This window comes from Pituophis catenifer, unplaced genomic scaffold, assembly GCF_029215685.1.
Source record: "Pituophis catenifer annectens isolate HBS135680 unplaced genomic scaffold, rPitCat1.0.hap2 SCAF_1, whole genome shotgun sequence".
NCBI lineage: Eukaryota > Metazoa > Chordata > Lepidosauria > Squamata > Colubridae > Pituophis > Pituophis catenifer.
Window position 1 is genome coordinate 153,351,776 of NW_027256881.1, and position 27,982 is coordinate 153,379,757.

Sequence of the window (27,982 nt, forward strand, 5' to 3'; positions counted from 1 at the left end):
TAGGCTACCAACATCAAACCATTCACATTGGTAGGGTTCCATTAATCTTGTTTAGAATTGCTATTAAATAAAAAAAAAACTCTGAGGATCACCTCTGTAATAATTATAAGATGGGTTAATTGGCTGTTTGAAGGTGCATACTAATGATTTTTGTCTTCCAATTTCTTTTTGCTGGTTTTCTCAGTCTTGGTCTCCATAATCATAGCAGTTTCTTCATAGCTTTGAATTTTGTCATCAGAGAATTTTTCAATGGATTCTACCATTTCTACCTTCTCATAACTCATAGTGTTTGGGGAAGTTAATTCCTTAGGCAAGCCATCCTGCTTCTTGCATTGCTTCTTTACATAAATTCCTTCTTCATTTTGTTCACTTGGACATGATGTGGAAAAGGGTTCAGGTGCCCCAGTAAATTGCACATTTGGGAACTCTTGTTTTTTTCCAAGTTCTCTCCAGACCCTGGATCCATCATCATCCTTCTCTTTGCCTATCAGCTTGTATTCATATTTAAGGTCTTTCTGCATCCTTGATCGCTCTTGCATTCCATGGACTTCAAGTTCACTTTTGTAATGTTCAGGAGATCTGGGCAATTCTGGGATTGGTTTCATACCACGTGATATATTTCCTTCAACATCCGAAACAATCACTCTACCCTTATAAGGAATAGGTAAAGAATGGAAGCAGGTGTCATCATAGCTGCCTTTTTCTGCGATAACTACATACCCTTTAGCATGGAACCCAGTTCTAGGTTCCTGTCTTTGATAGCATCTGACTTTCTCTTTCACTATATTGCATAATTTGTCAAAAGCTTTGCTTATTTGTGCTCCATCAGGCACATCTTCTTCCGCTTTTCTGGGTTCAGTTTCTTCCTTTGTACCGTTGGATCCACGTTCGCTTTCTGTGAGTAATCCTTCATGCTTGAAATCCATTGGAACTTGGTCAAATCCTTTTTGTGGCTGGTCAAACGTTTCCTCTAAGGAAGACCCATTAGTAAGGTCTTTTGGTGTAATCTCCTTCCTCTTAAACATTTTCTTTGGCAGACTTCTTTGTCGAAACTTGGCAGCAGCAATGTCTTGCATGACCAGTGTAATGTCTACATGAATGGAAATAAAACAACCATAAATATAACATGAGATACAGCCCACTAAAGGGGAAATGTATCATATGCAGACATTACCTCAAATATGGTTGATGAGGGTGGCTTGAATATTTGTTGAAGAAAATGTTAGATCAGAGTGCACCATTTGTTTAGGCAGTGTCTATACTTGCCCTTTGAGTGATGCACTCCAACATGTTGGTTAAGCAAAGACAAAACATAAGTGTGATTCACTTTTAATGACAAATTTAAGTTGATTGGATTTGTTTACTATAATTTTACTTTAATGCAATTAGTATAATTACTGCTTATCTAATTGCTTACATAATTATTACTAATACCATATACATACACACATTCTCAAGATAATACATGAATGGGTGATTCATATATGATGAATATTTAGATGGAGCTACTGTACAGAGAAAGAAAACGAACTTCCTTTTTCTCTCTCTCTGGTTCTTTTTCTCTCTGTCTCTCTCTCTCTGTGTGTGTGTCTGTGTGTGTGTCTGTGTGTGTCTGTCTCTGTCTCTCTCTCTCGCGCGCACACACACACACACACACACACACACACATACACAAGTGGGTTACGGTTTTAATTTTGTTAGATACAGTCTATAAAGACAAAGCTATAGCTTTCAAATCTGACTATAACCTTCAAAGCTGCTCCAAAATCTTATGGATATTTCAGCAATATAGACTTCTGTGATACTGTAATTCAACATTACTAGCATTATTGTGTAAGAAAACACTGGTATTTACCAGGATTCTGCTGGACCATAAAGTTCATGCAATTAACAAGAAATTAAATAAGGGAGGAGCAAGTGATTAAGACACCCAGCCAATAATTGATCTCAAAAAGCTAAATAGAATCAGATCAAGTCAGCACTAGAATAAGAGATCCTCAGGAAATCCCGGGGTTATGGATGGTAGACTAGTCTAAAAATGTTTTAAAATAATCCTGGAAAAAGGGCAAATCACTTCCCCATTGTTAACAAGAAACATACACAACCTATAGCCATTAGAAGTCAAGCTACATGTGATGTAACTATTTTATGTAAGAGAGAAAGTTCATTTTACAACCAAAATTCAGGCATAATTATTTTAGCATTTGTCAGGAGGCAGGATTTATTTGCGAGCTGTATATATACAAAACATTAATTCATCACAAATTTTCAGGATCCCAATGAACAGAAATGTTAGTTCATTTTAAAAGTATTGGGAGTATGCTCTAGGAACTGTGAGGTTGGAGACCTCTCTTCTTTCTAAGTAATCAATAGATCAGGAGAGAAATCCAGCAGGTTTTGCTGTCAAAACCTGGAGAACCAGTAGCGGAAATTTTGAGTAGTTCAGAGAACTGGCAAATACCACCTCTGGCTGGCCCCAGAGGGAATGGAGATTTTGCAATATCCTTCCCCCAGGAGTGGGGAGGGAATGGAAATTTTGCAGTATCCTTCCCCTGCCACGCCCACCAAGCCACACCCACCAAGCGACACCATGCTCACCAAGCCACACCCACAGAAACAGTAGTAAAAAAATTTGGATTTCACCACTGCAATAGATGATTCGGTTGTTGTCCATCTTCCTTCAGTAAATGCAATGATTTTGTTAGGAATAATCCATAAGAAAAGGATTATATAACATAAATCACCTGTGCTCAGGTAATATGAACAATGAGATCAGCATACAGAAACATATCACACGTTGCTCTCATAGGCTAAAATCATTTCTGTAGACACTTGATTACCTGTTCCTTTCAAAGATGGTGTCTCTGCGGGTCTGTAGGTCTGTGGAAATAGGGTTACTGGAGTTCCAACAATAGCAGAATTCAATCTATCAGAATAGGGAAAAGATATAAGGCAGGATCAATAAATTTAAAATAATGCCAAGGTAACCCAGGCGTGTTACATCCATGTAATTATACATATTTGTGGTATTTTCCAAATAAGTTGTTTTTATTCCATTCCAAATCTGTTGCCTTAAGGTGAGCTACATGGAGTGCAATCCTCACTCACCTCTCTAGATCAACTCCCTGCAAATCCATTGTCATCAAACATTCTAGAACAGAATGTCATACTCTGGCAGGTTAACAAAGCACATAGGAATGCCACTGAAAAATAATTGAGGAGCAAGTACCTACTCAGAGACGATCCCTGTTGGAGTAGCTGAGTTACCCCTAGAAAGCTCTATGAATGGGAAACTGCCAGTGGTAAGAAATAAATAAAAGTGCTCCAGATCTCATATATATCCAAAGCCATCTCAGTCCCTGAAATTTTCAGTTGTCTAAGAGAAAAGTCAGAACTCCTTCTGTTCACCATTCCTGAAGGTTACTCTTTCTCTTACTTCTCTTTAAGCACATAATTGGACCATATGGTTGCACCTCCTCCACCTTAAAGATGTGTGAAGTGCATCTCAATTTCCCTGCATGTACTTTCCATGTTTACTCCACTATAAAAGTCTTGTACATGTGCAGAGATGGACATGCTCTAGATAACTCCATAGGTTTAAAAATCCTCATACAATAAGGCACCCATTATGGAGAAGAACTTGGAGAAGCAAAATATGATTTAAATCTGGGGTGAAATCCAGCAGGTCTTGACAGGTTCTGGAGAACCGGTAGCGGAAACTTTGAGCAGTTTGGAGAACTGGTAGCAGAAATTTTGAGTAGTTCGGAGAAATACCACTTCTGGCTGGCCCGAGAGTGGGGTGGGAATGGAGATTTTGCAATATCCTTCCCCCAGGAGTGGGGAGGAAATGGGGATTTTGCAGTATCCTTCCCCTGGAGTGGGGTGGGAGTGGAGATTTTGCAGTATTCTTCCCTTGCCACGCCCACAAAGCTATGCCCACAAAGCCACAACACGCCCACCAAGCCACGCCCACAGAACCAGTAGTAAAAAAAATTGGATTTCACCACTGATTTAAATCCAAGAAAGGCAGAGAATGTTAATGTTAAACTGGCTTTGCCTTAAATCCCTTGGGTACAATAGAAAGGGTAGAAAAACACAATTAGACTTTCATGATTATGTTATTATAATCTATATCAAAAGAGTTCCAGTATTTCTTGTGGAATCCATTTCCTGATCTGACCTACCTCAAAGGAGTGACAGCAATATTGTGTGGAGGCTTCTAAGCACATCTATCTACACATACGTAAACAGGCATGTAGGGTGCTCTGATTAGATTCATTCCCTTTCATTTTAATAGCGTCAGATCATTTTAATAGCATCAGATCATTTAATAGCAATTATTTAATTCCTTTTAAACTGTTTTAAATTTTATGTGTTTGTTTTTTATTTTTGGCTGTGCACCGCCCTGAGTCTTTCGGGAGAAGGGCGGTATAAAAATTAAATAAATAAATAAATAAATAAATAAATAAATAAATAAATAAATAAATAAATACAAACAAACAAACAAACAAACAAATAAATCTACCGTATTTTTTGGAGTATAAAACGCGCCTGAGTATAAGACGCACCTACCTTTTTTGGTGAGGAAAAAAAGAAAAAGAAATCTCCCTCTGCCTCTGCCTTTGAGTAATTTTGCCTTGTTGCAGCATACAGCAAACAGCCTGCTTTACTTTCAGTTTCATTTCACCATAGCTTGATTAGCACAAGGAAAAAAAAATCTGCTCCAGCAATTTACCTCTTTGCAGCAAGCAGCAGAGCCCTGCACAAAACAGCTGAGAGCAAATCAGCTGAGACTCAGGAAACTGATCCAATCAACTTGTGCTAATTAGGCTGTGCTGAAGCTGAAATGAGCTGTTTTTTCTTGCTGTTTGCTTGCAAGGAGGTAACTGCTGCGAGGCAGAGGCCAAAGGGTGGGTGCCAGTGGGTGGGCGGGGCTACATTCGGTGTATAAGACACACATAAACTTTCACCCCCTTTTAGGGGGGAAAAAGGTGCGTCTTATACTCCAAAAAATACGGTAATCAGAGTACCCTTCATGCTGGTTTCAACTCTTGTTGATTAGCATATTGTCTTAACAGAGCACTTTGTGGGTGCATTCTATTTTTAAAGCAATACTGTTTGGATCTACATACTGTATGCTTGCAATTGTTGTTCTGTGGTCACATATGAATAAATTTCAGGACAATATGTTTGCAAGCAGGCAATTATAATTTATGAACATAATATTGTCACTGTAGTTAAGACAGGAGGAGTTCTCTCTCTCTTCAATCACTTTGATTTAAAAGAGGGGAAAGTGCTAGAAACTACAACTATGGTTGAGATAATTACCAAGAGAAGTGTTATTAATGCAGATTTTTTCTAGATCTTTTAAAATTTTGTTGTGAATGACTAGCTCTATCTATGCACATCTCTGCAACTACTGCAGATTTATTTATTTTTATCTTTTTAAAAAAGATATATGATTATTGACAGTTGCACAAAACATTCTGCTTGACATCAAAAGAATTGAAACAGAAAGTAACCATAAATTAATTGCCTTGAATATCAGGTCTCCTTACCCAATTAAAAACAAAATTTGAGGGGGGGGGGAAACCCTGGTTTTCTATTCTTACAAGGAAGAGTTGAAAATCAACAATGGGAGTTGGTAGTATCTCAGCAACAAAAGGAAGTCATGTAGATGCCTGGGGAAAAAAAGCTTAGCACATTGATGTAGAAATGCTATTAATGGTTGACTCAGAGTTCATGGCATGTGCTTCTACAGTGAGTAACATATTTCATACCAATTAATATTTCATTTAGGATGTTACACAATACTAGAGAATAATGTTTTGGACTGAGAAATTTAGACACCCTGCCATACCAGCCAAAGTAGATATACCTGGAAAGCTGTTGTGAATAATCCTATTATTTAAAATATTGAACAATACGGTCAAGGCCTGATTGTTAAGTATTGAAATGATTTCTTAGGTACAACTTAATGAAACTCTAAGCCAGTTTGCTTTTTGCTTCTTGTTTCAAGAATTTCCATACCTGCTATCTTCATTTTCAATTACACGTTTGTAACGCTCCAATTCACTCTCTAGGGACTGTTTATAAATGGACAGCTGGCGACAATGGTTGGTGTATTTCTCCAAGGTCCTTTCAGCATCTTCTATGCCCTTTCTCAGACTGTCAATCTGGTCATTATATAGATGGATCTCATCATTGTAGCTCTGTTGTGTGTCCTTAATCACCTGATCCAGCATTGCTGTCTGTTTTTAAAAAGGAAGATGTGAGAGATTTCCTAAGGCTGGTCTGCTATCGGGAAACAGCACAATTTACTAGCAGCAAAGATGCAGGATACTACCCTATTTCAATGACATGAAACAAATTATTGTGTTTCAAGTATCACTTGGCATTAAAAAATACACACACACAAAACAACCAATGTTAGCACACCATAACAATGAGTAGCAAGCAAGTTGAGAAATCATATTTAGATAGCACAATGCCCAAGGTGTAATTTCTTAAAAGTGTTCATCTGTTTTAATATAAATAATGTTAACAAAAACCTGCACATGTGCATCAGTTAAAGTTCTAAATTCATACCCAGTATGTACGATTAGTGTAGTACTATAGTACTAATGTTTCTAACATGTAGAAAAGTGATGGGTTCAATATAATCCTGAATCTGTTTCTGTGATTTTGGGATGGCAGCAGGCCATCCCAAAATGGTAGCTTGATTTTTTTTCTCCACTTTTCAGTCAAAGGACTACTGTCATAAGATTAGGATTAGGATCAGGATCATGGAATAGAACGGTGATATCTATAATCCCTAAACCTGATAAAGACTTAGAAAGGATTGAGTCCTATCGGCCCATCTCCTTAATTAATCAAGATGCAAAGATATTTACCGCCATTATAAGTAATAGATTAAGTAGATTTATAGATAGATATATAAGTTATAATCAAGTAGGCTTTGTGAAGGGTAGATAGATGAGCGACATTGTCAGAAGAGTATTAAATATTATAGATGTTGCTGAATATAATGCTGACAAAATAGGTATAGTATCATTAGATATTTTTAAAGCTTTTGACTCTGTACAATGGGAAACTATTAAAACAATCGTTGAGGTATTAGGTTTTGGTAATAAGTTTATACATGTTATTTCAAAACTGTATCAAAAAAGTAGTGCAAGAGTGAAGGTGAACGGAAGGTTGACAGAAGAGATAAGATTGGAAGCGGGTACGAGACAAGGATGTCCCCTGTCTCCAACATTATTTTTATTAGTTATGGAAATTTTGACTAAAATGATAGAAAAAGATGAAGAATTGGGAGGGTATAAGGGATATAAAATAAATCTGTATGCAGATGATACTTTGATTATTTTAAAAGATATAGAGAAAGATTTGAAAAAGATACATAAGCATTTGAAAGAATTTGAGGAAATGACAGGTTTGAAAGTAAATTGGTCAAAATCTGAATTATTAATGAATAATAATGGTAAGGAGTGGGAGAATATGCAAGAACAACTTGGGATAAGGATTAAAAATACATTGAAATATTTGGGCATAACACTTTCACTCAAAGTTAAAGAAATGAAAAAACTAAATTATGATGTGGTGATGAATGAAATCGAGAAAAAGATAGATAAATATAAAATGATAAAGTTGTCTTGGTTTGGTAGAATGTGTAAGATGATGTTGTTGCCAAAGTTTAATTTTTTATTTGAGATGTTACCGTTAAATTTAACAGAGAAAGATATTGAAGGATATCAGAAGAAATTGGATAAATTTTGTAATGGTGGGAAAAGACCTAGATTAGTGAAGAAAATGTGGTATCAAAATCAAAATGAAGGTGGATTAGGAATCCCCAAACTACTCAATTATTATTGGCCTTATGCTATTCGGACTGTGGTAAAAATATTTAAAGGTGAAGATAGTCATTGGAGAGATTTAGAATTAAAAGACATTAAGAGATTTGGCTCAAGATGGTTTTTAGATAAAGCAAAATCAAAATGTGTAATTAATAGCTATTGGTTAAAGGGACTGAGTAAAATTTGGAATACATTTGTTAAAATTTTAATTCCAGATATAATTTTCTTAGGGAAGACAATTGAAAATTGGCCAATTAAAACTAATATAAATCGTGATAGGGTAATGGAAGATGAAAATATACAAATTATAATAGATTGGTTAAAAACTTCAGAAAATGAAAGGAGAAAAAAAGAAATTATTGAAAAATTGGGTTTAGGCTGGTTTGAAAAAATACAGATAGAAAAATGGACTAAGAAAGTAAGGGACAATTGTTCAATAAGTAGAAGTAAAACTGAATTTGAACATTTAGTATTCCAAATTATGAAAGATGAAATTAGGCTAAAGGGACTCGTTAGTAAGATATATAAGATTATAAATTTTGATGGAAAACCACAAAGGGTGATGAGGATGAATTGGGAAAAAGAACTTAATATTAAAATATCAGATTTAGATTGGAATGTGAATTGGAGGAGTAGAATTATGAAGACTTTATCTATAAGGATTAAAGAGCATAATTATAAGGTTGTTTGGAAATGGTATTTGACTCCATTAAGATTGTCATTGATGGATAACAAAATTAGTAAACAATGTTGGAGATGTGATATGGAATTAGGGACTTATGAACATATGTGGTACAAATGTGATAAAGTTAAAAAGTTTTGGCAACAATTGGAGAAAGTGATATTTGAAATGATGGGGAAAGCAATAATATTGAGACCAGAAACTATATTATTGTTGATAATTAAGGAAATAGAACCAACAAAATAGGAGAAAGAATTGACTAGAATTATGATTATAATGGGTAGAATTATAATAGCCAGATATTGGAAATTAGATGTGAATTTTAGAATAGAAGAATGGTATTGTGAAATGTGGAAATTAGCTTTAAACGATAAAATGACATGTGATATTAAAATTAGAAATGGTGACTATAAAGAAGATATTTTCTGGAAAATTTGGAAACCATTCGTGGATTATGCGCTGGGAAAATTAGATGCTTCGGTACTTGTATCCCGAGAACGTGGATTTTGGCGATCATGAGGATATATCCGAAGAACCAAATCTTCCTTTCTTATGTATAGCACAGGGTGAAGTATTGTATATGTTGTTTGTTTGTAATGTTAATTTAATAATATAATAAAAAAAAAATTAAAAAAAAAGTAACATGAACCTGGAATTTTACACAGGCACTACAAGAACTTTAAGTGCCAAGACAAACTGCCCTTCTACATTGTGTTCTCAAGAAAAACTGAAGCCCATTCCTTAATGCATCTCCCATTAAAAACTTAAAACAAATTAAATTAAATTTTGAGATTCTCTGAGAGTTCTCCTGAAGAACCAAAACATTGAATTTGAATAAAACTATCCTTTCTCTTTCTCCATACCCCCAAAATATCATGTATTTATTTATTTATTTTACAAGTATTACACTTGAACAAGGGAGGAAAAAGACATGTTTTTACATTTTGCTGCAGGCAGTGGAAACAATTTGTCAGAAAAGTTTCCAGTGGGATACATATTGACCACCAGGTGGTGCTCAATCACCTGAAAAACAGATTTGCCTGATAGGAAAATTGTATTATCACTTCATCTTTGCTCTTGGAATACAATTGAAAGAAATCAAATCAACTCATGTATCAATAACAATCTTTGACCAACTTTTACAGTAAAAAACAAAACCAGCATTGGAAAGATTTATTATTCAGATCATTCTGAAAACTCAAGAGTATATTCTGTAAGATCTTAATTAATTTTACTCAAAATGTATCTTCACAGATCCTGGGAACACTTTACAGGTTAAATATTCTACTGCAATGACCCCTCATAGCTTATGATCTCTCTGGTGTTTTTAGCTGATAGAGCAAGTAATGATTCTAAGATATCCACAGAGTCCTAAAAATGAAACAGGCATGCATGCCAATAAAAGCATGTAACATTAGAAAAAGGCACTGATTTTTGTAACAAAGTGTGAGTCTTCCTAGTGAGCAAGAGGGCCAAAGTGACACTAATTTGAAAAGAATCAGGATGCCATCTTTTTGCATAAAATGATTGTCTATGGAAGTAGACTTGCAAAGGCATCAAACTGGCAGCCCGCGGGCCGGATGCGTCATGCACAGGCCACGCCCACCCCAATTCCACAAAGGCAAACAATGTCGTGATACGTCACAATAGTCATGTGGCTTGATCAAGTTTGACACCCGTGAGGTAGAGGAGCATGAAAGAATGCTAAAAGAGGGGAATGGTGAAAATGGGAGAAAACAAAAGGCTTAATCAAGGGATGATGCAACGCTACCTTCTTCAGGGCAGGTGACATTACACTCTCAGAGAAGCACTGCTTATCTCCAGGTCCAATTGTTCACATGTGTCAAGCCCACAGGAATCAAAACTCAGACTTCACAGAACTCTATTCCCCTTCCTCAATTTCTCAAGGTCAAAAGAATCCCGGATTACACCAGTGAGTGCCACCTGGTTCACCCTGCTATCTGACTTGAGTGGATCCTAGCAACTTTATTTTCCAAGAAAGTGGTAAATCCCATCTAGCATGACTAAAGGAGCTTTGTCCTGTCCTATTCTTAAAAGGACCCAGGTCGGTAGTGGGTGTCAAAACCCGCCACTACGGGTTCGCTCACGGATGCGCGTGCGCTCAAGTGCATGCGTGACACATCTGCACAGATGCAGAAGCGTCTGGGTGGGTGGGCAGAGCCTCCTACCGCCACCACTACCAGTTTGCACAAACCAGGGCGAACCAGTAGCAACCCACCACTGACCCAGGTTACTCTGAACAGGACCATTAGTGGGAATCTCTGGATGTGATGAGCACAGAGAAAAATAGTTGAGACCTACACTATTTCTCAAATAACTTCCTGCTTGTGAAACAATCATAATCCAATCTAGTGATCTAATTTTTTAATCTTTTTAAAATCACAATGCTTGTAAAACACTTATTCTAGAAAAAGTAACTTTAAAAAAAAAACAGTACCTCTGTCTGAAGCTTAAGTTTCTGGGCTTGGAGCTGGGAAAAAATGCCCTTGTATTCATCTAACTGCTTCTGAAGTATTGGTATCCTTCTCTCGGTTATCAGCTTTTCCTGCAAACAAAACAGAAGGAGGAAATATGAGTGGAATTGGATTGGTATCAAAAATTTGACTATAGATTGGAATGAAAATGATTGGGGAAAAATCCAATTTTCCTCTTCACCTGATGTAGAAATGTGATATACATCCTAATTGTTCAGATATCCTACAAAATTGGATGTTATGGTGAAGTGGTGAATAGTAAAACCTACTGAGGGAACCTTGTGTACAAACAAGAAATATTTATAGCTTTCAGATGTGTTGAGCATCCATTATCCTCTCTTTCCTTGATTTAAATAAATCTATGTATTTATGCTCACACCTGAGCATATATATTTCTCTAACCTATCATTTATATGCAACTATATGTTCTTCTAGGCTAACGTGTACACATTTTCACAGACCACGGCATTAGAACAGCAGCATGTATAACAACTACATTTGTCTTATGGCAAATGTAAAGAACACCTGATGAATTACTCATATTTAGCTGCAACTAAAAAAAAAGAAAGGTAAGGTATCTTCAGCTGACCAAGCAGAAAGTGCAATATTCTTGCCTCAAAGTGCAGCTGGAAAAAGGACACCTCCCATTTCCTTGCACTGCTTAGCAGTTGCTCATTATGGTGCAGGGTTCAACAAATATCAACTAATTAATTGTCTGAAGGGCTTGTATCAATGCAATAGGCTTGTATGAGATACTTTGCCTTGGTGAGGTATTTTGTGCTATGAAGGCAACAATATTTGCCTCATCAAGATGCAGCAGTTACAAAAACCAGTTTCTCTGGGTTCCTTCTCTTGCTTCAGTGTCCTCCTCCAACTCTTCCAGGAACTGCAGTTATTGGAAGTGCCAAAGAGGACACTGAAACAAGGTGAAGAAAAGTAATATGGCATCTTTGCGTCACTCTTTGAAAGCAGAGAGTGGGAATTCTAGAATCCAATTTGAGTTGGTCATCGGGACCAAAGGCTTGTTCTTCTAAGCTTTCGGACTTGTGCTGGAGTCCATCTTCAAGGAACTTCTTGGGCTCCTGGTTATCTGGTAAACTAGTGGTAAATTAGCACTCCTGACCAGGGGTGGGTTCTAAATTTTGTTACTACCGGTTCTGTGGGCGTGGCTTATTTTGTGGGCGTGGCTTGGATGTCATGTGACTGGGTGGGCGTGGCTAGCTGGTCATGTGACCAGGTGGCCATGGCTATGTGTATAGGGACTACTCAGAGGGCTGAAAAAAGTCATTTCTGACAGGTCCTCGCACTTTTGACTGGTCCTCACACTTATGACCATCCTCACATTTATGCCCGTGCAGCATTCTTGACAACCATGTCACTCATTTCACAACTGCTTCTCTTCACCATGGTGACAAGATAGGGCAAAAACGTAAAATGTGAGGACAGTCGTAAGTTTGAGGACTGGTCAAAAGTGCGAGGACCAGTCAAAAATAACTTTTTCAGCCCTCTGAGTAGTCCATATGCATAAAAGGATACAGCAATAGAGAAGGATGAAGGAAGGGAAGGGAAATTAGAGTAGGACTAGGAGGGAGGGTAAGAGAGGGAGGAAGAGAGGAGGAGAAGGAAAAGGAAGCGGAAATAGGGAGGAGAAGAGGGGGGGAAGAGAAAGTAAGAAGGAAAGAAAAGAGAGAGGTGGTAGGTTTGAAGAGAAAGATTTACCTCCCTCGGAAGGATGGAAGGCTGAGTCAACCTTGAGCCTGGTGAGATTTGAACTCGCAGTAATTGCAGGCAGCTGGCAGCTAAGTGCTAGTTTAACAGCACTTTAGTCTGCTGCTCCACCAAGGCTCCTCAGTTTATGGCTGAGAGCCTTAGCCTCTCTGAATGCCATATGTTTAGCCAAGGCCCAATGAGGAGTTTTTGCAAGAACACAAGTAGATTTCTCTTCTTAATCTCAGATCATCATAATAAAGCAGGATTCCAACTTGTACACATGTGTACATGAAGATGATAATGCTCCTGCCAGCCCTTCTGGCTGAATACATGGCAATTGCATGCCCCTTCCTGTATTCAGTTTAAAACCCTCAAATGTTCAGATGTATGCCTGAAGAAAACTTTTGATAGAAAAATTATTTGTAAAAGAAAACTCTTACCTCACTGGTACCAGCCATGATGTTGAACACCTGAGGTGTTGCTTGCATGATCTGCTCTAAATTTCCGATATAGGTCTGTACTTCTATGAGGTTCTGTGGCCAAATAAAATAATTATTCAAACTTATTATAGCAAGAAGGTTGATGGAAGCAACTGCACTGCTAAATTTCTACTTAAGTTTCCTTCTTCTGGGAGTGAAGGAAGCAAAGATATTGAGAAAAAGTGCACTTATACTGGCATTTATACTGACTAGCTATTAGAGTATTCTCTAGCATGCTACTGTAATTATCTTTCTCAACCTTTCTTCATATTTGGTTATATATGTGGCATATATCTGCTACTGAATTATATTACTAGTACATACAATGGTTTTAACAATAGGTTGTCCTCTCTTAATGACCATTTATTCAGCGATTGTTAAACATTATGATGGCACTGAACAAAAAAATCTATGACCAATCCCCAAAGTTATGGTCATTGCACTGTCCCTGTAGTCACGTAATCAATCTTCATCTCAGTCAAAAAGCTTGGGGGAGGAAGGGTTTAATTGTACAATCTGCTAAACCACTTGATAGGATTGAACCAGTATATTTCATTTCAGGAGAATATGATGAGCACAAATAACCATACCTTGATAGAAATTGGGTCCAAAAATAGAATAGAATAACAGAGTTGGAAGGGACCTTGGAGGTCTTCTAGTCCAGCCCTCTGCCCAGGCAGGAAACCCTACACGACTTCAGACAAATGGTTATCAACATCTTCTTAAAGTGTTGGAGCATTCACAACTTCTGCAGGCAAGTTGTTCCACTAATTAATTGTTCTAACTGTCAGGAAATTTCTCCTTAGTTCTAAGTTGCCTCTCTCTTTGATTACTGTAGTTTCCACCCATTACTTCTTGTCCTGCTCTCAGGTGCTTTGGAGAATAGTTTGACTCCCTCTTCTTTCTGGCAACCCCTGAGATATTGGAACACTGCTGTCATGTCTCCCCCAGTCCTTCTTTTCATTAAACTAGACATACCCAGTTCCTGCAACTGTTCTTCATATGTTTTAGCCTCCAGTCCCCTAATCATCTTTGCTGCTCTTCTCTGCACTCTTTCTAGAGTCTAAACATATTTTTTACATTGTGGTGACCAAAACTGAATGCAGTATTCCAAGTGTGACCTTACCAAGGCGTTATAAAGTGGTATTAACACTTCAAATGATCTTGATTCTATCCCTCTGTTTACGCAGCCCAGAACTGTGTTGGCTTTTTTGGTGACTGCTGCACACTGCTGGCTCATATCTAAATGGTTGCCCACTAGGACTCCATGATCCCTCTCACAGTTACTACTATTGAGCAAGGTACTACATATACTATACCTGTGCTTTTTGTTTTTCTTGCCTAAATGTAGAACCTTACTTTTTTCACTGTTGAATTTCATTTTGTTAGATAGTGCCCAATGTTCAATTCTGTCAAGATCCTTCTGTATCTTAAGCCTATCTTCTGGAGTGTTGGATATTCCTGCCAGCTTGGTGTCATCTGCAAATTTAATGAGTTCCCCATCTATCCCCTCATCCAAGTCATTGATGAAGATGTTGAAGAGTACTGGGCCTAAAACAGAGCCTTGGGGTACTCCACTGCATACTTCCCTCCATGTAGATGCAGTTCCATTGAGGACTACAGGTTGAGTGCGGTTGGTCAGCCAGTTACGAATCTATCTGGTGGTGATGCTATCTAACCCACATTTTTCTACTTTATCTAGTAATAGGTTATGGTCTAATTTATCAAATGCTTTACTGAAGTCCAAGTAAATTATATCGACAGTATTCCTCTGGTCCACTAATTTTGTCACTTTGTCAAAGAATGCAATAAGATTAGTCTGGCATGATTTGTTTTTAACAAACCCATGTTGGCTTTTGGTTATTTCTTTGTTTGCTTCTAGGCGTTTGGTGATTTGTTGCTTGATTATCTTTTCCAGAATCTTCCCTGGTATTGAGGTCAGGCTGATAGGTCTGTAGTTTCCTGGATCTATTTCCTCCCCCCCACCCTTTTTTTTTTTTTTTTTTTTTTGAAGATAGTAACTACATCAGCTCTTTTCCAGTCCTCTGGCAGTTCCCCTGAGCTCCAGGATCTTTAAAAGAAATAATTCAGTGGTTCTGAGATCTCGTCTGCCAGTTCCTTCAGAACCTTGGGGTGTAATCCATCTGGTCCTGGTGATTTGATCTCCTCTAGGGTAGAGGTGTGCTCTCTTACCATTTTCTTCCCTGTTTTAACTTGTGTTCCTAATCTGTTTTTTGTGGTGTTGTTTTTGATAGGTTGGACTGTTTTTTCCTTTTGTGTAAAGACAGATGCAAAAAATGAGTTAAATAGTTCTGCTTTCTCCCTGTTGCTTGTCACCTTCTTGCCACTTTCTCCCAGCAATGGGCTAATTGTTTCCTTGACTTTTTTCTTGTTTTTAACATGTTGGAAGAAGCTTTTTTTGTTATTTTTTACTTCTGTTGCAAGCCTTTGTTCATTGTGAGCCTTTTCTTACTTCATCTTTACAAGCTCGGGCTATTTGCTGATATTCTGCCTTAGTTATTTGCCCCTCTTTCCACTTTTTATACAGTTTATATGTCCTTTTTGTCTTTCAATTTGTCAGAAAGTTCTTTATGCAGCCATGTTGGTTTTTTTGAGAGCTATTTTTTTTTCCATTGGTATTGTGCTAGACTGGGCTTTTATAATCTCAATTTTCAAAATTTCCCAAGCTTCTTGAGCTGTTTTCCCCGTGAGGATTCTCATCCATGGAATCCTTCCCAAGCTCTAAGTTTATTGAAATTAACTCTCTTAAAGTCCAAGACTCTAGCTTGACTTTGTTCTACTACTTGTGTTTGCATAATGTTGAATTCCAATATTGTGTGATCACTTGCCCCCAAGGTTCCTGTAGCTCCAACACCTTCTATCATTTCATCTCTGTTAGTGAGAATTAAGTCCAATATGGCTGATCCCCTTGTTCCCTTCTCTACTTTTTGGGAAACAAAGTGGTCTGCTAGGTTTGTTAGGAACCTGTTGGATCTTCCACTTGGTGCAGAGTTTGTCTCCCAGTTGATGTCAGGGTAGTTACAATTAAAAAAACCAGCAGGACGTGAATTTAGGTTAAAGCAGGACCTTTCTCACTGTTAATTTTAACTTTTTAGAATAGGGAGGAGCTCTGAACAGCTGCTTCATTTTCTTTGTAAAAGACGCCCCATAGAAATTTTGTTGGTAGGAATCTCAAGTACAGAGAAAAAGTTAATTGTTAACAGAAGCTGGAGCAGAGCTGGTTAAGAAGTAAATCTCCATCTACTGGAGGTATCTAATATATTGTCGGTGTTCTAAAATGACCTAATGTGTATGACTTGCCATCATAAAATAATTTATCCAAATCTAAATTCCTGACAAAAGTAAAAACAAAAAATAGTATTAAGAAGGCAAGTCAATGTTTTGTGCACAAAAGATGTCTTCGTTTGAAGCTCTGATACTTGAAGCAAACTTGTGGATTAAGAATTATTTTGCTCTATGTAACTTTCATTTACCAGCAAATGCTGGATGACAAATATCAGCATAAAAAAATAGAAAGAAAACAAAGAAATCATAGTAGATCTCTTAAATCCCTAAGCAGAAGAAACCTTTTACCAGACATGTGTCAGGGTTCCAAGTTACACCCCAATGAAAGAAGACTCTGAGGCTAAAAGTTCCTCAAAGTTCCATTTTATTAGAGATGTCATATTGACACATCTGGAAAAAACCGAATCTGAAAGCTTCCAGGTTTTCCCCACCCAAAGGACAGTCCAAGTCCCTTCCCCTGCACCACATGTCCATCAACATGGTCTAATCAATGCACTGTCCCAATTGCAGATGCCTCCCAGTCATGCCACTCCAGGTGCAGGCCAGAATGTCCTTGACTCTCAGAGAAAGGAATGTTATTATGGCTACATATCTCCACTACTCTATGCAATTCCCCCCTCCCAGTTTCCCATAGCACTAAGAATGGCAGCCCTGAAGATCCAAAGAAAAAGATGGCCTCCAGGGCTAATACCGTGTCTCTTCTTTGTGCCCAGCATAGACACATGAAAGGAGACTTGTATTAAAAGAGAAGGAGCAGCTTCATTTGTTAAAAGTTGCTTGGGAAATAGAGATGAGAAACAAGCAGCAATAAGACTTACCTTCTTATATCTGTCTTTCGTGGCATTTACATCATCTTGCAAGAACTGTGATTCAATCTGGAGTTCTAAATTACACAACAAAGCTTCATCAGCTTCCTAAAATAAAAATAAATATCATTTCCTTTTGTCCTTTTACTTGTGTTTTTAAACAAATATTTGAGCCACCAGTATTCAATGGAAACAAGGGACTTTAAAACATATAAAGTCATTTCTTGAAATAATTTATATAGCAGTTCTGAAATTGATTAATATAAACTTGCAACTACGGAGAAATTTCCTGACAGTTAGAACAATTAATCAGTGGAACAACTTGCCTCCAGAAGTTATGAATGCTCCAACACTGGAAGTTTTTAAGAAGATGTTGGATAACCATTTGTCTCAAGTGGTGTAGGGTTTCCTGCCTAAGCAGGGGGTTGGACTAGAAGACCTCCAAGGTCCCTTCCAACTCTGTTATTCTATTCTAAAGCTAGGAGGGATGATTTTTAAATAATATCTATTTGCATTATGCATATATAAAAACTGAAATCTAAATAATTGATAGGCCACTCATAATCGATAGGCAATTTGATTGAATAGGTAGTCTGCTGCATTTAGGTAGAACTGCATGCCAAATAAATATGAAAAGGAGAAAAGTGCCTTGAATCAAATGGTTCAAGGAAGAGGTTCCAAAATCACATCTATACAGTTTTCTTGGCAACAAGGTAGAAGTAGTTTACCAATGCTTTCTTCTGAGATATTTTTCAACTTTCCACTCTAAATAACCACGCTGGGATTTCATGGTGGTTTATCCCCTCCAAGTACTACCTGTTTCCCCCAAAATAAGACATCCCCTGATAATAAGCCCAATCGGGCTTTTGAGCGCATGGCAATAAGGCCAAGCGCTTATTTCAGGGTTCAAAAAAATATAAGACAGGGTCTTATTTTCAGGAAAACACGGTAACTATCCCTTTTCTAATTAACTTTTTTTCCCCAGATTTATATCCTCCACCTATTTCATTGGGCTTCCATTTAGATCCATTAGATGCAGTTTAAGGAGTTTTGTTTTGTTTTTAAAAGAAAATCATTATGTAAAGATTATTTATTATCCATGCTTTGTTTGTCAGGGGCTAAGATGCTGGTTTGCTAGGTAGCACTAGGACAAATGGGCAAAAAAAAAACCCCATCGTTTTTGAAAAGAACAATCACAGGACTTTCTCAACTTTGAACACACCTGTAAACAGCTAGTAGGCTGTACGTGCCAATCAATACAAGCACTCCTTTATTTAGCTAATGAACTGTAGCTTGTTCAATTTCCAGTAACATCACTTCTATCAGCTGTACTACAAGCCCATTTCGGATTAGGCAATGCGATGGAAAGTTATTCAGTGAGTTTTGCTTTTGTAACAGACCCAGCCAACTAATTCCAAGCTCTGTTGTGCTATTCAAAAATGTGTAGATGCTTGCTGTTTCCATTATACCCATGGATTGCAAAAGTAGCATTGCTGTTGTGCCGGTAATAATGATCGTAAAAATAAGCATAGAATTTCACTACATGCCTAGTTATCTGCTTTGTGAGCAGATAAAGATTTATGAATGCAAATGACAAGTGGAATATTCTAAGCCAGCAGTCATCCATTTGCTCACTGTTTCTCTATTTTCCTACGGAAAGCTGAATCGGAAGCATTACAATGAGACCATGAATCCACCGTTGGGCTGAGAAAGAAAGCTAGATACTGCTGATGGGTACATATTTGGGAAAATAGAATCAAATTAAACTTTAGCTTAAAAAATAAATTTAGATACATTTCTTTGGTATTCATCAGACATCTGGAAACCAGGATTGATGATACACTGTGTACAAAGATACATTAGGAGACAACTAATTCAAACAGCATTTGAAGTACTAACCCCAGTGACCTCATCATATGGATGAGAAGAATCATTTCAGTGTTATATATGATCAATTGAGCATGGTTACAATTGGCTCAGGGTCTTTCATGATTGATTCAGATTAACAGAGTTGGAAGGGACCTTGCAGGCCATCTAGTCCAACCCCGCACCCAAGCAGGAGACCCTTCACCATTTCTGACAGATGACAGTGCAGTCTCTTCTTGAAAACTTCCAGTGATAAAACTCCCACAACTTCTGAAAGCAAGCTGTTCCATTGGTTGATTGTTCTCACTGTCAGGAAATTTCTCCTTAGTTCTAGGTTGAATCTCTCCTTGATCAGTTTCCATCTATTATTCCTTGTCTGGCCTTCAGGTGCCTTGGAAAATAGCTTGACCCCCTCCTCTCTGTGGCAGCCCCTCAAATATTGGAACACTGCTATCATGTCTCCCCTGGTCCTTCTCTTCACTAGATTAGCCATGCCCAGTTCCTGTAACCATTCTTCATATGTTTTAGTCTCCAGTTCCCTAATCATCCTGGTTCTGCATAGTAGATTCTGCATAGTAGATCTGGTGTGTGTGTGTGTGTGTGAGAGAGAGAGAGAGAGAGAGAGATCCCTAACATAATTTATTAGCATTCATTTCCCTAGGCCGGGGGTGGGCAAATGTGGCTCTTTTACAATCTGTGGATTTCAACTCCCAGAATTCCTGAGACAGCCAAGCTGGCTCAGGAATTCTGGGAGTTGAAGTCCACAGTTGTAAAAGTGCCACATTTGCCCACCCCTGGCCTAGGCTATAAAGGTGGTTCTTGCCTTATGATCACACCTGGACCCAGAATTTCTGTTGCTAAACAAGGGGGTTGATAAGTGAATCACACCTAATTTTACAATCTTTTTGCCATGATTGATAAGTGAATTACTCAGTTGTTAAGTGAATCAAGTGGTTGTTAAGCAAATCCATCTTAACCTTCAGTTGTAAGTCGCGGATTACCTGTAAAAGTTAGGCAGGAATCTGTTGGCATTGTGCATCTGCTGATTAATATTTTATTCCTATGGTTGGGTCCCAATTTCTAAACTCTGTTCACTTATCTTGTTTGTGGTAATACAATGCTTATCAATATGGTCTGAAAGAAAATTGTCAACTAAAAACATTCATAGCTCTTCATAAACAATATGTTGTAATCTTGACTCTTTGCTTGCCTTCCCATCCCCGAATAAAAGTGACGGGTGGAAAGATATTGCATCTCAGTGCATAAGATATTATCAATTATTGTGTCAAAGAACAGAATTTTGAGCATTAGCTATATGGACTGTTAAACACTGTCAAACACAAAACACTGGGGGAAAATATCTTGTATAGACAGCAAAAACACACAACAAAAATACTAATATTTGTTTCAGTGTAAATCTCATTATTATATGTTTGCTTTCAGGAAACAGCAAACAAGCATCTTTGATGCCACTTGCCCACTCACCTAATGTTTGCCAAAATGGAAAATGCCTATTTCAATTATTAGGTTGAGCCTTTAAAATGAAATTGAAAACATAATAAATAAGACTGGGATCCGACATTAGCACATATGGTGCATGAAATCTGGATAAGATTCAAATCCTAACTCATCCATGAAGCTCCTCATAGAGACCTCCTTGGCCCAATTATTTTATTTTATAAAAATGAAATGTTTACAATTTATACTTAGGTAGGATAATCTCAAACATATGGTGATGGTATTATATTTAAAACTGAACAACAAAACCACATATTGGATTTCATCCAGATTTACTCAAATGTAGAGACTGAAGCTAGTGGAAATTAAATCAGTCATGACTATATAATCAACATCCCATAGATTTGTGGAGTTTCCACTAGCAGGAATGGCAATGGTTTTCTGAGGCAGGTAATCCAAGGAGAAAAAAGTTAAACAGACTTCATAAGGTTTTTTTTTTTTTAAAGGATAAAGCATTCTTCAAATCCCTCTAAAATCTTAAAATTCCAGCCCCACCTACAATTATATTTTCATTCCAAACAGCAGTCATCCTCTTCCCCTCCCTACCCCAAATATTAAGAACAGCCCTCTGTGATCAAAATACTGCTCCGCTCTGGGCAGCGCAGATTGGCAGTGGGCTCTCCTGAGCTCTTTCTGCAAATGTGTGCTATCCCTCTCCACCTCTCCTTCAAATCCTGGCTTTTAAACTATTGCACAATCTGATGGGTGAAATGTGTGCCTATGTATGTGTACACATGCATAGTATACATATCTAAAGGGAAGGACGGAAGGGAGGGAGGGAGGGAGGGAGGGAGGGAGGAAGGAAGGAAGGAAGGAAGGAAGGAAGGAAGGAAGGAAGGAAGGAAGGAAGGAAGGAAGGAAGGAAGGAAGGAAGGAAGGAAGGCTGCAGTATACCTCTGTGTACTCTCTGTGTATCTATTTTAAGTCAGGAAATATTTCTAAAAGCTTCCACAACAAACTAAATAGACTGGCAAGATCAGATGGCCTTTAAGAGTGTCAGTATTATGCTCTATCTCTTTCCGTCCAACATTCTTTCTGTAAAACAAACAATGTATGAAAGCATATGATATGCCATGTTAGGGCAATGATTCCAGATCTCTGTGTAACTGATTGCATTTGATAATTAGCAGGTTTAATGAATTAATTGACCTCTCAATAAACCACTTATTTCTTGCCTTGCCGAGCACATTGATCTTACATTCAAAATTATTTCTGTACTGCAAATGTTCCTTGGTTTCAGTATTTTTAGGGGTGGGGTAACATTTGGCCCTGGTTTTTTATCTTGGCTGATTATTTTTTCGGATGCTCTAGGCACCAAACTATTTGGACAATGTTGTTATTTATTCACTATGAATGTTCTGTAACAACCAATTTCACTTAGTAGCTTGTTTGCAAGCTGCCATTTGTGAGAATTGCATTAGCTGTTTGATATTTACAATCTGTGACAGGACAACTCATGTCAGCTTGAAAGGATTTGTTTCCTTGATTGAATTACATTTGCAATCAAAGAAGCCCTAAATCCCCTGGCCTCTTGTCTAACGAACAATTCATTACATTTCTTTCGTTCTCAGTTAGAATCTACACATTGTAACCTTCCTGTTCCACCTCTGAGGTTCCTAGTTAAATGACTAGACACTTGAAAGCCCAGTTGGAGAGAAATGGGGCAAAAGGGATTGCTGCAAAAATATCAAGAAAGGGAAAACAGCTGATTTTAATTCTAGAACATCCTCCCAAAGGGAGAGGGGAGGAATAATTTTAAAATATTGATTGTTTAAATACTGTACGAGAGCTAACTTGGTATAGATGATTAAAGGTTAGAAGCTGCGAAAGAGTGAGTTTTAGTTGGTTCTTAGGCACAAAGCCACATTGGTGACTTTGGACCAGTCATTCAATCTTACCCCTGGGAAGAAGGCAAGGGAAGTCATGTTTAAAAAATGTTGTCAAGGAAACTACATGGACATGTCCAGGCAGTCACTAGAAGTTAGGATTGACTTGAAAGAATACCCACCCACACAACTCTTTATTGTTTCACTTCTTTGCCAAGGAAACCAGGTTTGTTCAAAAGGGCAACTGTTGTGATGGAGGGAATTCAGATATAGTATGCGATTGATACACTCATTCTAACCACACCCTCTTTTTCCATGTATATAAATAAAGTGGGACACATATTTATTCTAATACTCTGAGATTCTAAAAAATGGTGTTTTAAGCTTCGAAAAAAATGTACATGTAGTTTTTAAAACACCCTATTTTTTAAAGCTGCAAGTGCAGATAGTACTGCAAAAGTGACGGTACTAAACAAAACATGCCTGTCCCTGTGTTATTATTGGCTGTCAGTACTCATGACATCATATAAAAAGCAGCATCTATGGAAAGACCTCTGGCGAAAAGGATGAAAAAGTAATGAACTTACCTTATTAAGCTGTTCAAGAGTACTTTTCTGCTTCTTCTGATATTCACATTCATTTTTATATCTAAAAAATTAGAAAATAAAATCTCATTCAATCGGAATTGGAGACCACTCCTCCACCATAACTTAAGACATAGCTTCAATACCACGTCCAGAGTTTGAATTTGTCCCTGCATACAGTCTTTATTTCAACATTACATTATATCTAAATTAGAACAGATTTGTAGTGACATGAATTGAATTTACTGTAGTACAAAAGGTTATCTGATGAATGATACTGTTGTGAAGTTTCCGAAAGATGCCCTAATTAATTCAATTAATGCCCTAATTAATTAAAGCTTTCACGTTGCCAACTGTACTGACCATAGTTCTCAGTATTCATTTTTGAGTAGATTATTTATAATTAATTGATAATAGACTGGAAAACTATGATCTCTGAGATAATTTTTTACTAATTCTACCACTAATAAATAATTCCTTGTTTATTAATTTGTATTTTATTCCTCTACCTTGGCTATGTCTGTTTATAGATCTTCTTTAAAATGTAATAAGATTTTTTAAAAGAAAAAAGTTAAAAAAAGAAAATAGCCAAATGCCTCAAACTTGCATTTTTATATGGATGTTAATGGATACATTTGGACATAATATTAAACTAGGCACTGCCGATGAAATACATATGCCCCAGGGGTGAAATCCAGCAGGTTCTGACAGGTTCTGGAGAACCGGTAGCAGAAATTTTGAGCAGTTTGGAGAACCGGTAGCAGAAATTTTGAGTAGTTCGGAGAACCGGCAAATACCATCTCTGGCTGGCCCCAGAGTGGGGAGGGAATGGAGATTTTGCACCAAACCCACCAAGCCACACCCACAGAACCGGTAGTTTTAAAAAATGGATTTCACCACTGATATGCCCACAATGCCATATTTGCAGCTTCCAGAAGACTGAATTATAAATGTTTAGCTCTGAGAGGCTTTTTCCCCCTGCATTAAAAGAATCTCTCAATTCTTCAAAACCTGAACAATGAGGTAAAAATTCCAGGTTCATCTTTCCTGGTGATGATAGCATCACCAGCCATGCCTGCTGAGGCTCTAAGAAGCTGATATAAATATAAATCTAACATCCTGCTGGCCTTGGGCTTCCCTCCATTTTCTCTCCGTCTCCTGCATTGCTGAGAGGAGAAAATACAGAAACTGCTGTTTTTACTTAACTGTGGGGTTTGTCCAAAATGGCAAATTATTCTTTATTTTAAAACAAGCCAACTTTAAACCATGGCTTATTAAGTTAGCTACTTTAAATGAACCATAGTTAATGTTAGCTATAGTTGCTAGTTTAGTTGAATCCACCAATTGTGGTTAATTAAAACCAGAGACAAATCTTTCCAAAAGATTCATTCTCTTGTTGCACATTTTAAAGGAAAGGAGAAAAGTAGGCCATGAGCCCAAAAGGAACCCAAGTATCTTCACATAAGAGATTAGAAGAGCCTTTCTTAACAGGGATTCCATAAGAGATCAGGAGGGTTTCCATGACAGATCCTGATTGGGGGAAAAAACCGCTGAAATTCGTGTGTTGCACAATGCTAGTGCCTGCAGTGGTAGGAATTCTTATGGATTGCGATTGATCTACCAGCCTGCCATTTTGCTGCTGCAGTAAACCTTTAAAACCTGGGTCGTGAAGGTTAGAAGTAAATTCAGTTGTGAGGTTTTTTTCCACAGGTTTTCCAGTAATCTGATCATTATTTCAAGGATTCCTCCAGAATAAAAAAGACTGGCTAGGGTTGTATTTTGAATTTATAGTTATATGTGTATGATGTCCCATATAAGCTGTGGAAGAAAATAGAATAAAAAACAATCCAAAATATCTGACACAATTTAAATGGGCACATTTTGAATGCCAACAATTAAGGAGTATTGTCAGCCTTCCCTGTAGCAGTGACTATCTTCTAGAAAAATACATTTCCAGAGGGATCCAAAATACGCTCCCACCCTGATGGTAAAATCAGGAAGCTCTTAAAAAGTTGACCATTCCCCCATGTTGTGGATTTAATAAGACAAACACAACTTTTGGGTTGATCAGAGACAGATTTTATATATTGCGCAATAGGTTCAAGGCTCTGTACATGAAGCGTTGAACAAAGACAGGAATTAGGTACAATGGTTTTATACCCTTCTAGACAAAGGATTCTTTTGAAGTCAGCAGTTCATATGGTCCTATACATTTATCAATTTTAATTGACATTACAGAGTTTCTTTGCAAAACAGTCATAATTCTTTTTGTAGATTACTGAAGCATCTCTTTTATCTTTTAACGATGGACAACTTTTAACTCATGTGGATCCCCTTGACCTAACCAACCTTTAAGATGTATGTCATTAGAATGTTCCTTTCTTCTGACAATTTAGAGGCCTCCTAGAGGAACCAAAAGGATTTTGGCTGAGTTTGTACTTTTTCCAACCGGATGCATTGCTTTTTAGAATAGAGTGAATAGAAAGTTATCCAGTGGTCATCCATCAGAGCCCGCTTCATTACATTACCCAGATTATGGGAATCAGGTGATAGTTGTGCCCCATTGGATGGGTTTGTTTCAGAGCCACACATAATTTCTTTTTGTGTTTTTATTTTTCTTATTTTTTTTATTGTAAATCTTCCCAAAGGAACTGGAAATCAAGTAGTCTCTACATTGTACAAACAAACAAATAACAGGTAGTCCTGAACTTTCAACCAGTCACTTAGCAACCATTCAAATTTACAATTAACCCCCCCCCAAGCTATTTATGACCTGATTTTGAAGTTGCAACAGCACACACACACACACACACACACACACACACAGAGAGAGAGAGAGAGAGAGAGAGAGAGAGAGAGAGAGAGAGAGAGAGAGAGAGAGAGAGAGAGAGAGAGCAGTCACATGATCATATTTTGGGCACTTTGCAAATGGCACACCTTTATTAATGATCATTGAAAAAAAGGTATTAAAATTGGGCGTGGTCTCATGGTGATCTGCTTAATGACTGCAACAATTTACAACCTTAATGCCAGGCTCAATCACAGTTGCAAGTTGAGGACTACCTGTTTCCTTCATTTTTCCAAACAAAATCAAAGAAAGGAATTATATCTGAAAATAGAATAAATATTTTCAATTGTAACATAAGTATTCTATACTTTGGGGATTTTTGGGGGGACGGGTGTTTTGTTTACCTCTGTTACTACAGAAAGAAAACAGGGGAAAAAAACAAGCCTCAAAGATATGAGGAGCCAGATTGAGAAAAATAAATGAAAGACGCTAAGAAACAAAGGAGAGATTGGACAGGACATATATATGTTTCATGACTCACATAGCGAGAAATGAAATTATCTGAACACCTTGAATGCCCTCAGGATAGAAAAGTCATTATAATTTGCATAAATAGTAAACGAATAATAATCACAAATATTCAGGCAATGTTGCTACATACATTCAAAACACTCCATAAAGCACTGGAGGTGATCACAATCTGTGAAAGCTATTGATTGGTTAATCTATTGCATTTCATATTCCCTTTCAGCATTTTTTTTCCAAATTGAGAAATATTTCCCAATTAAGTATTTTCTATGCAAATGTGAAATTTATTCTTTTTTTTTTAATTAAGCAGACAAAAATACTTACAAACATGTATACATAAAAACAATACAAAAAAAAAAAGAAAAACAAACTAACTAACTAACAACTATCATTGTTTCAGCCTATCGGCTGACTTCTAGAAAACTGTTGCTTCGGTGATTATTTTCTGATTATTTATTCTCAAAGTACCAACTTTACAACTCCATTCCTGACACAAACTCATTAGACTAGCTCAGTCACCAAAAGTCCTTTCAGATATTTTTTCCCCTTTCTGCACCACTACTATATTGTACTTATTTATGGCATTTTACAACAAATCCAGATGACACTGTATTTCATACTTAATTCTAACTTTCTCCTCCCTATGCCTTTGTGAAGAAAAAATTTTGATAGATGTGCCTTCTATTTTTGATTGTGAATATTCTCTTTGAACACATAGGTTCAGATAGTGAGGGCTATCACTGCTATTGGTAGAGAATTTTGGACCTCATCACAAAATGGCATGAAGACCCTTATTTCTTTTCACTTTCACAAGCCAAGGTCCTAGGATCTTTGTTTTGCTTTTGTGGGATTGCTTACCCAAAGCCACAAAAAGGATTGTTTACACCTTCATTTAGAAAAAGCCAAAGGTAGATGACACAGGTTTGAAGAATCAGGAAACTCTATGCAAACATCTGCTGTAATGAAGACATCTCCTTCATCTCCAACCAACTTACTTGTTACAGTATTCATCCAGCATGCGCTGAGCATCTTTCTTCTCACGTTCCAGCTTAGACCTGTTGGTGGCCAAATCACGGACCCGCTGGTGATTGAGGTCAATCTGAGCAGCAAAAGCCTCTTCTAATCCAACCAGCTCATCCATGCGTTGGAACGTCTCAAGCTGCTTGCGGAAGATGGCATTACGTTGCTCAAGCACCCGAGCCCTGTTGATGTAGTTTGCAAACCGTTCACTAAGGTCCTGCAGGTTTTCCAGGCCTTGGGCTTGTGCAAGACCACCAAATTCCGGTGACTCTGGAAGTTCTTCATAAGAATCAGATTGTTCATACTTCTCCTTGTGGACTGCATGCAAGTAGCTGCTCCTATACATGGCAGAATAGGGAGCCGTGGGGGAGCCCAGGAATCTCCCTTGTCTGTGTCTTTCCAGTTTGAAATGCCAAACTGGGTCTTTCCACTTCAAATGTGTTTGAACCCTGGGTAGACTCAGTTCTCTGCTGAAACTCAAAATAACAGCTCAGTCTAAGACTCTACGGCTCCTAAGC

General features: G+C 37.6%; 1 protein-coding gene across 1 annotated transcript; it reads right to left on the reverse strand.

Annotated features, from left to right (window-relative positions):
- Positions 1-140: 140 nt before the first annotated feature.
- On the reverse strand, positions 141-27,887 carry BFSP1 (beaded filament structural protein 1). The gene is made up of 8 exons (XM_070956496.1): positions 27,440-27,887; positions 23,132-23,192; positions 17,347-17,442; positions 13,184-13,276; positions 10,997-11,104; positions 6,031-6,251; positions 2,841-2,926; positions 141-1,090 (listed from the first exon to the last, which is right to left on the reverse strand). The coding sequence occupies exons 1-8, from the start codon at positions 27,808-27,810 to the stop codon at positions 141-143; spliced, it is 1,986 nt and encodes a 661-aa protein (XP_070812597.1). The 5' UTR covers positions 27,811-27,887.
- Positions 27,888-27,982: the final 95 nt, after the last annotated feature.

Coding starts and splice junctions, on each gene's coding strand:
- BFSP1 (XM_070956496.1), bottom strand. CDS start 27,810: ATGTATAGGAGCAGCTACTTGCATGCAGTCCACAAGGAGAAGTATGAA. Junction 2,927..6,030: donor ATTGAAAATGAAGATAGCAG/GTATGGAAATTC, acceptor CTATTCTGATAG/ATTGAATTCTGCTATTGTTG. Junction 1,091..2,840: donor ACCATCTTTGAAAGGAACAG/GTAATCAAGTGT, acceptor CCATTCATGTAG/ACATTACACTGGTCATGCAA.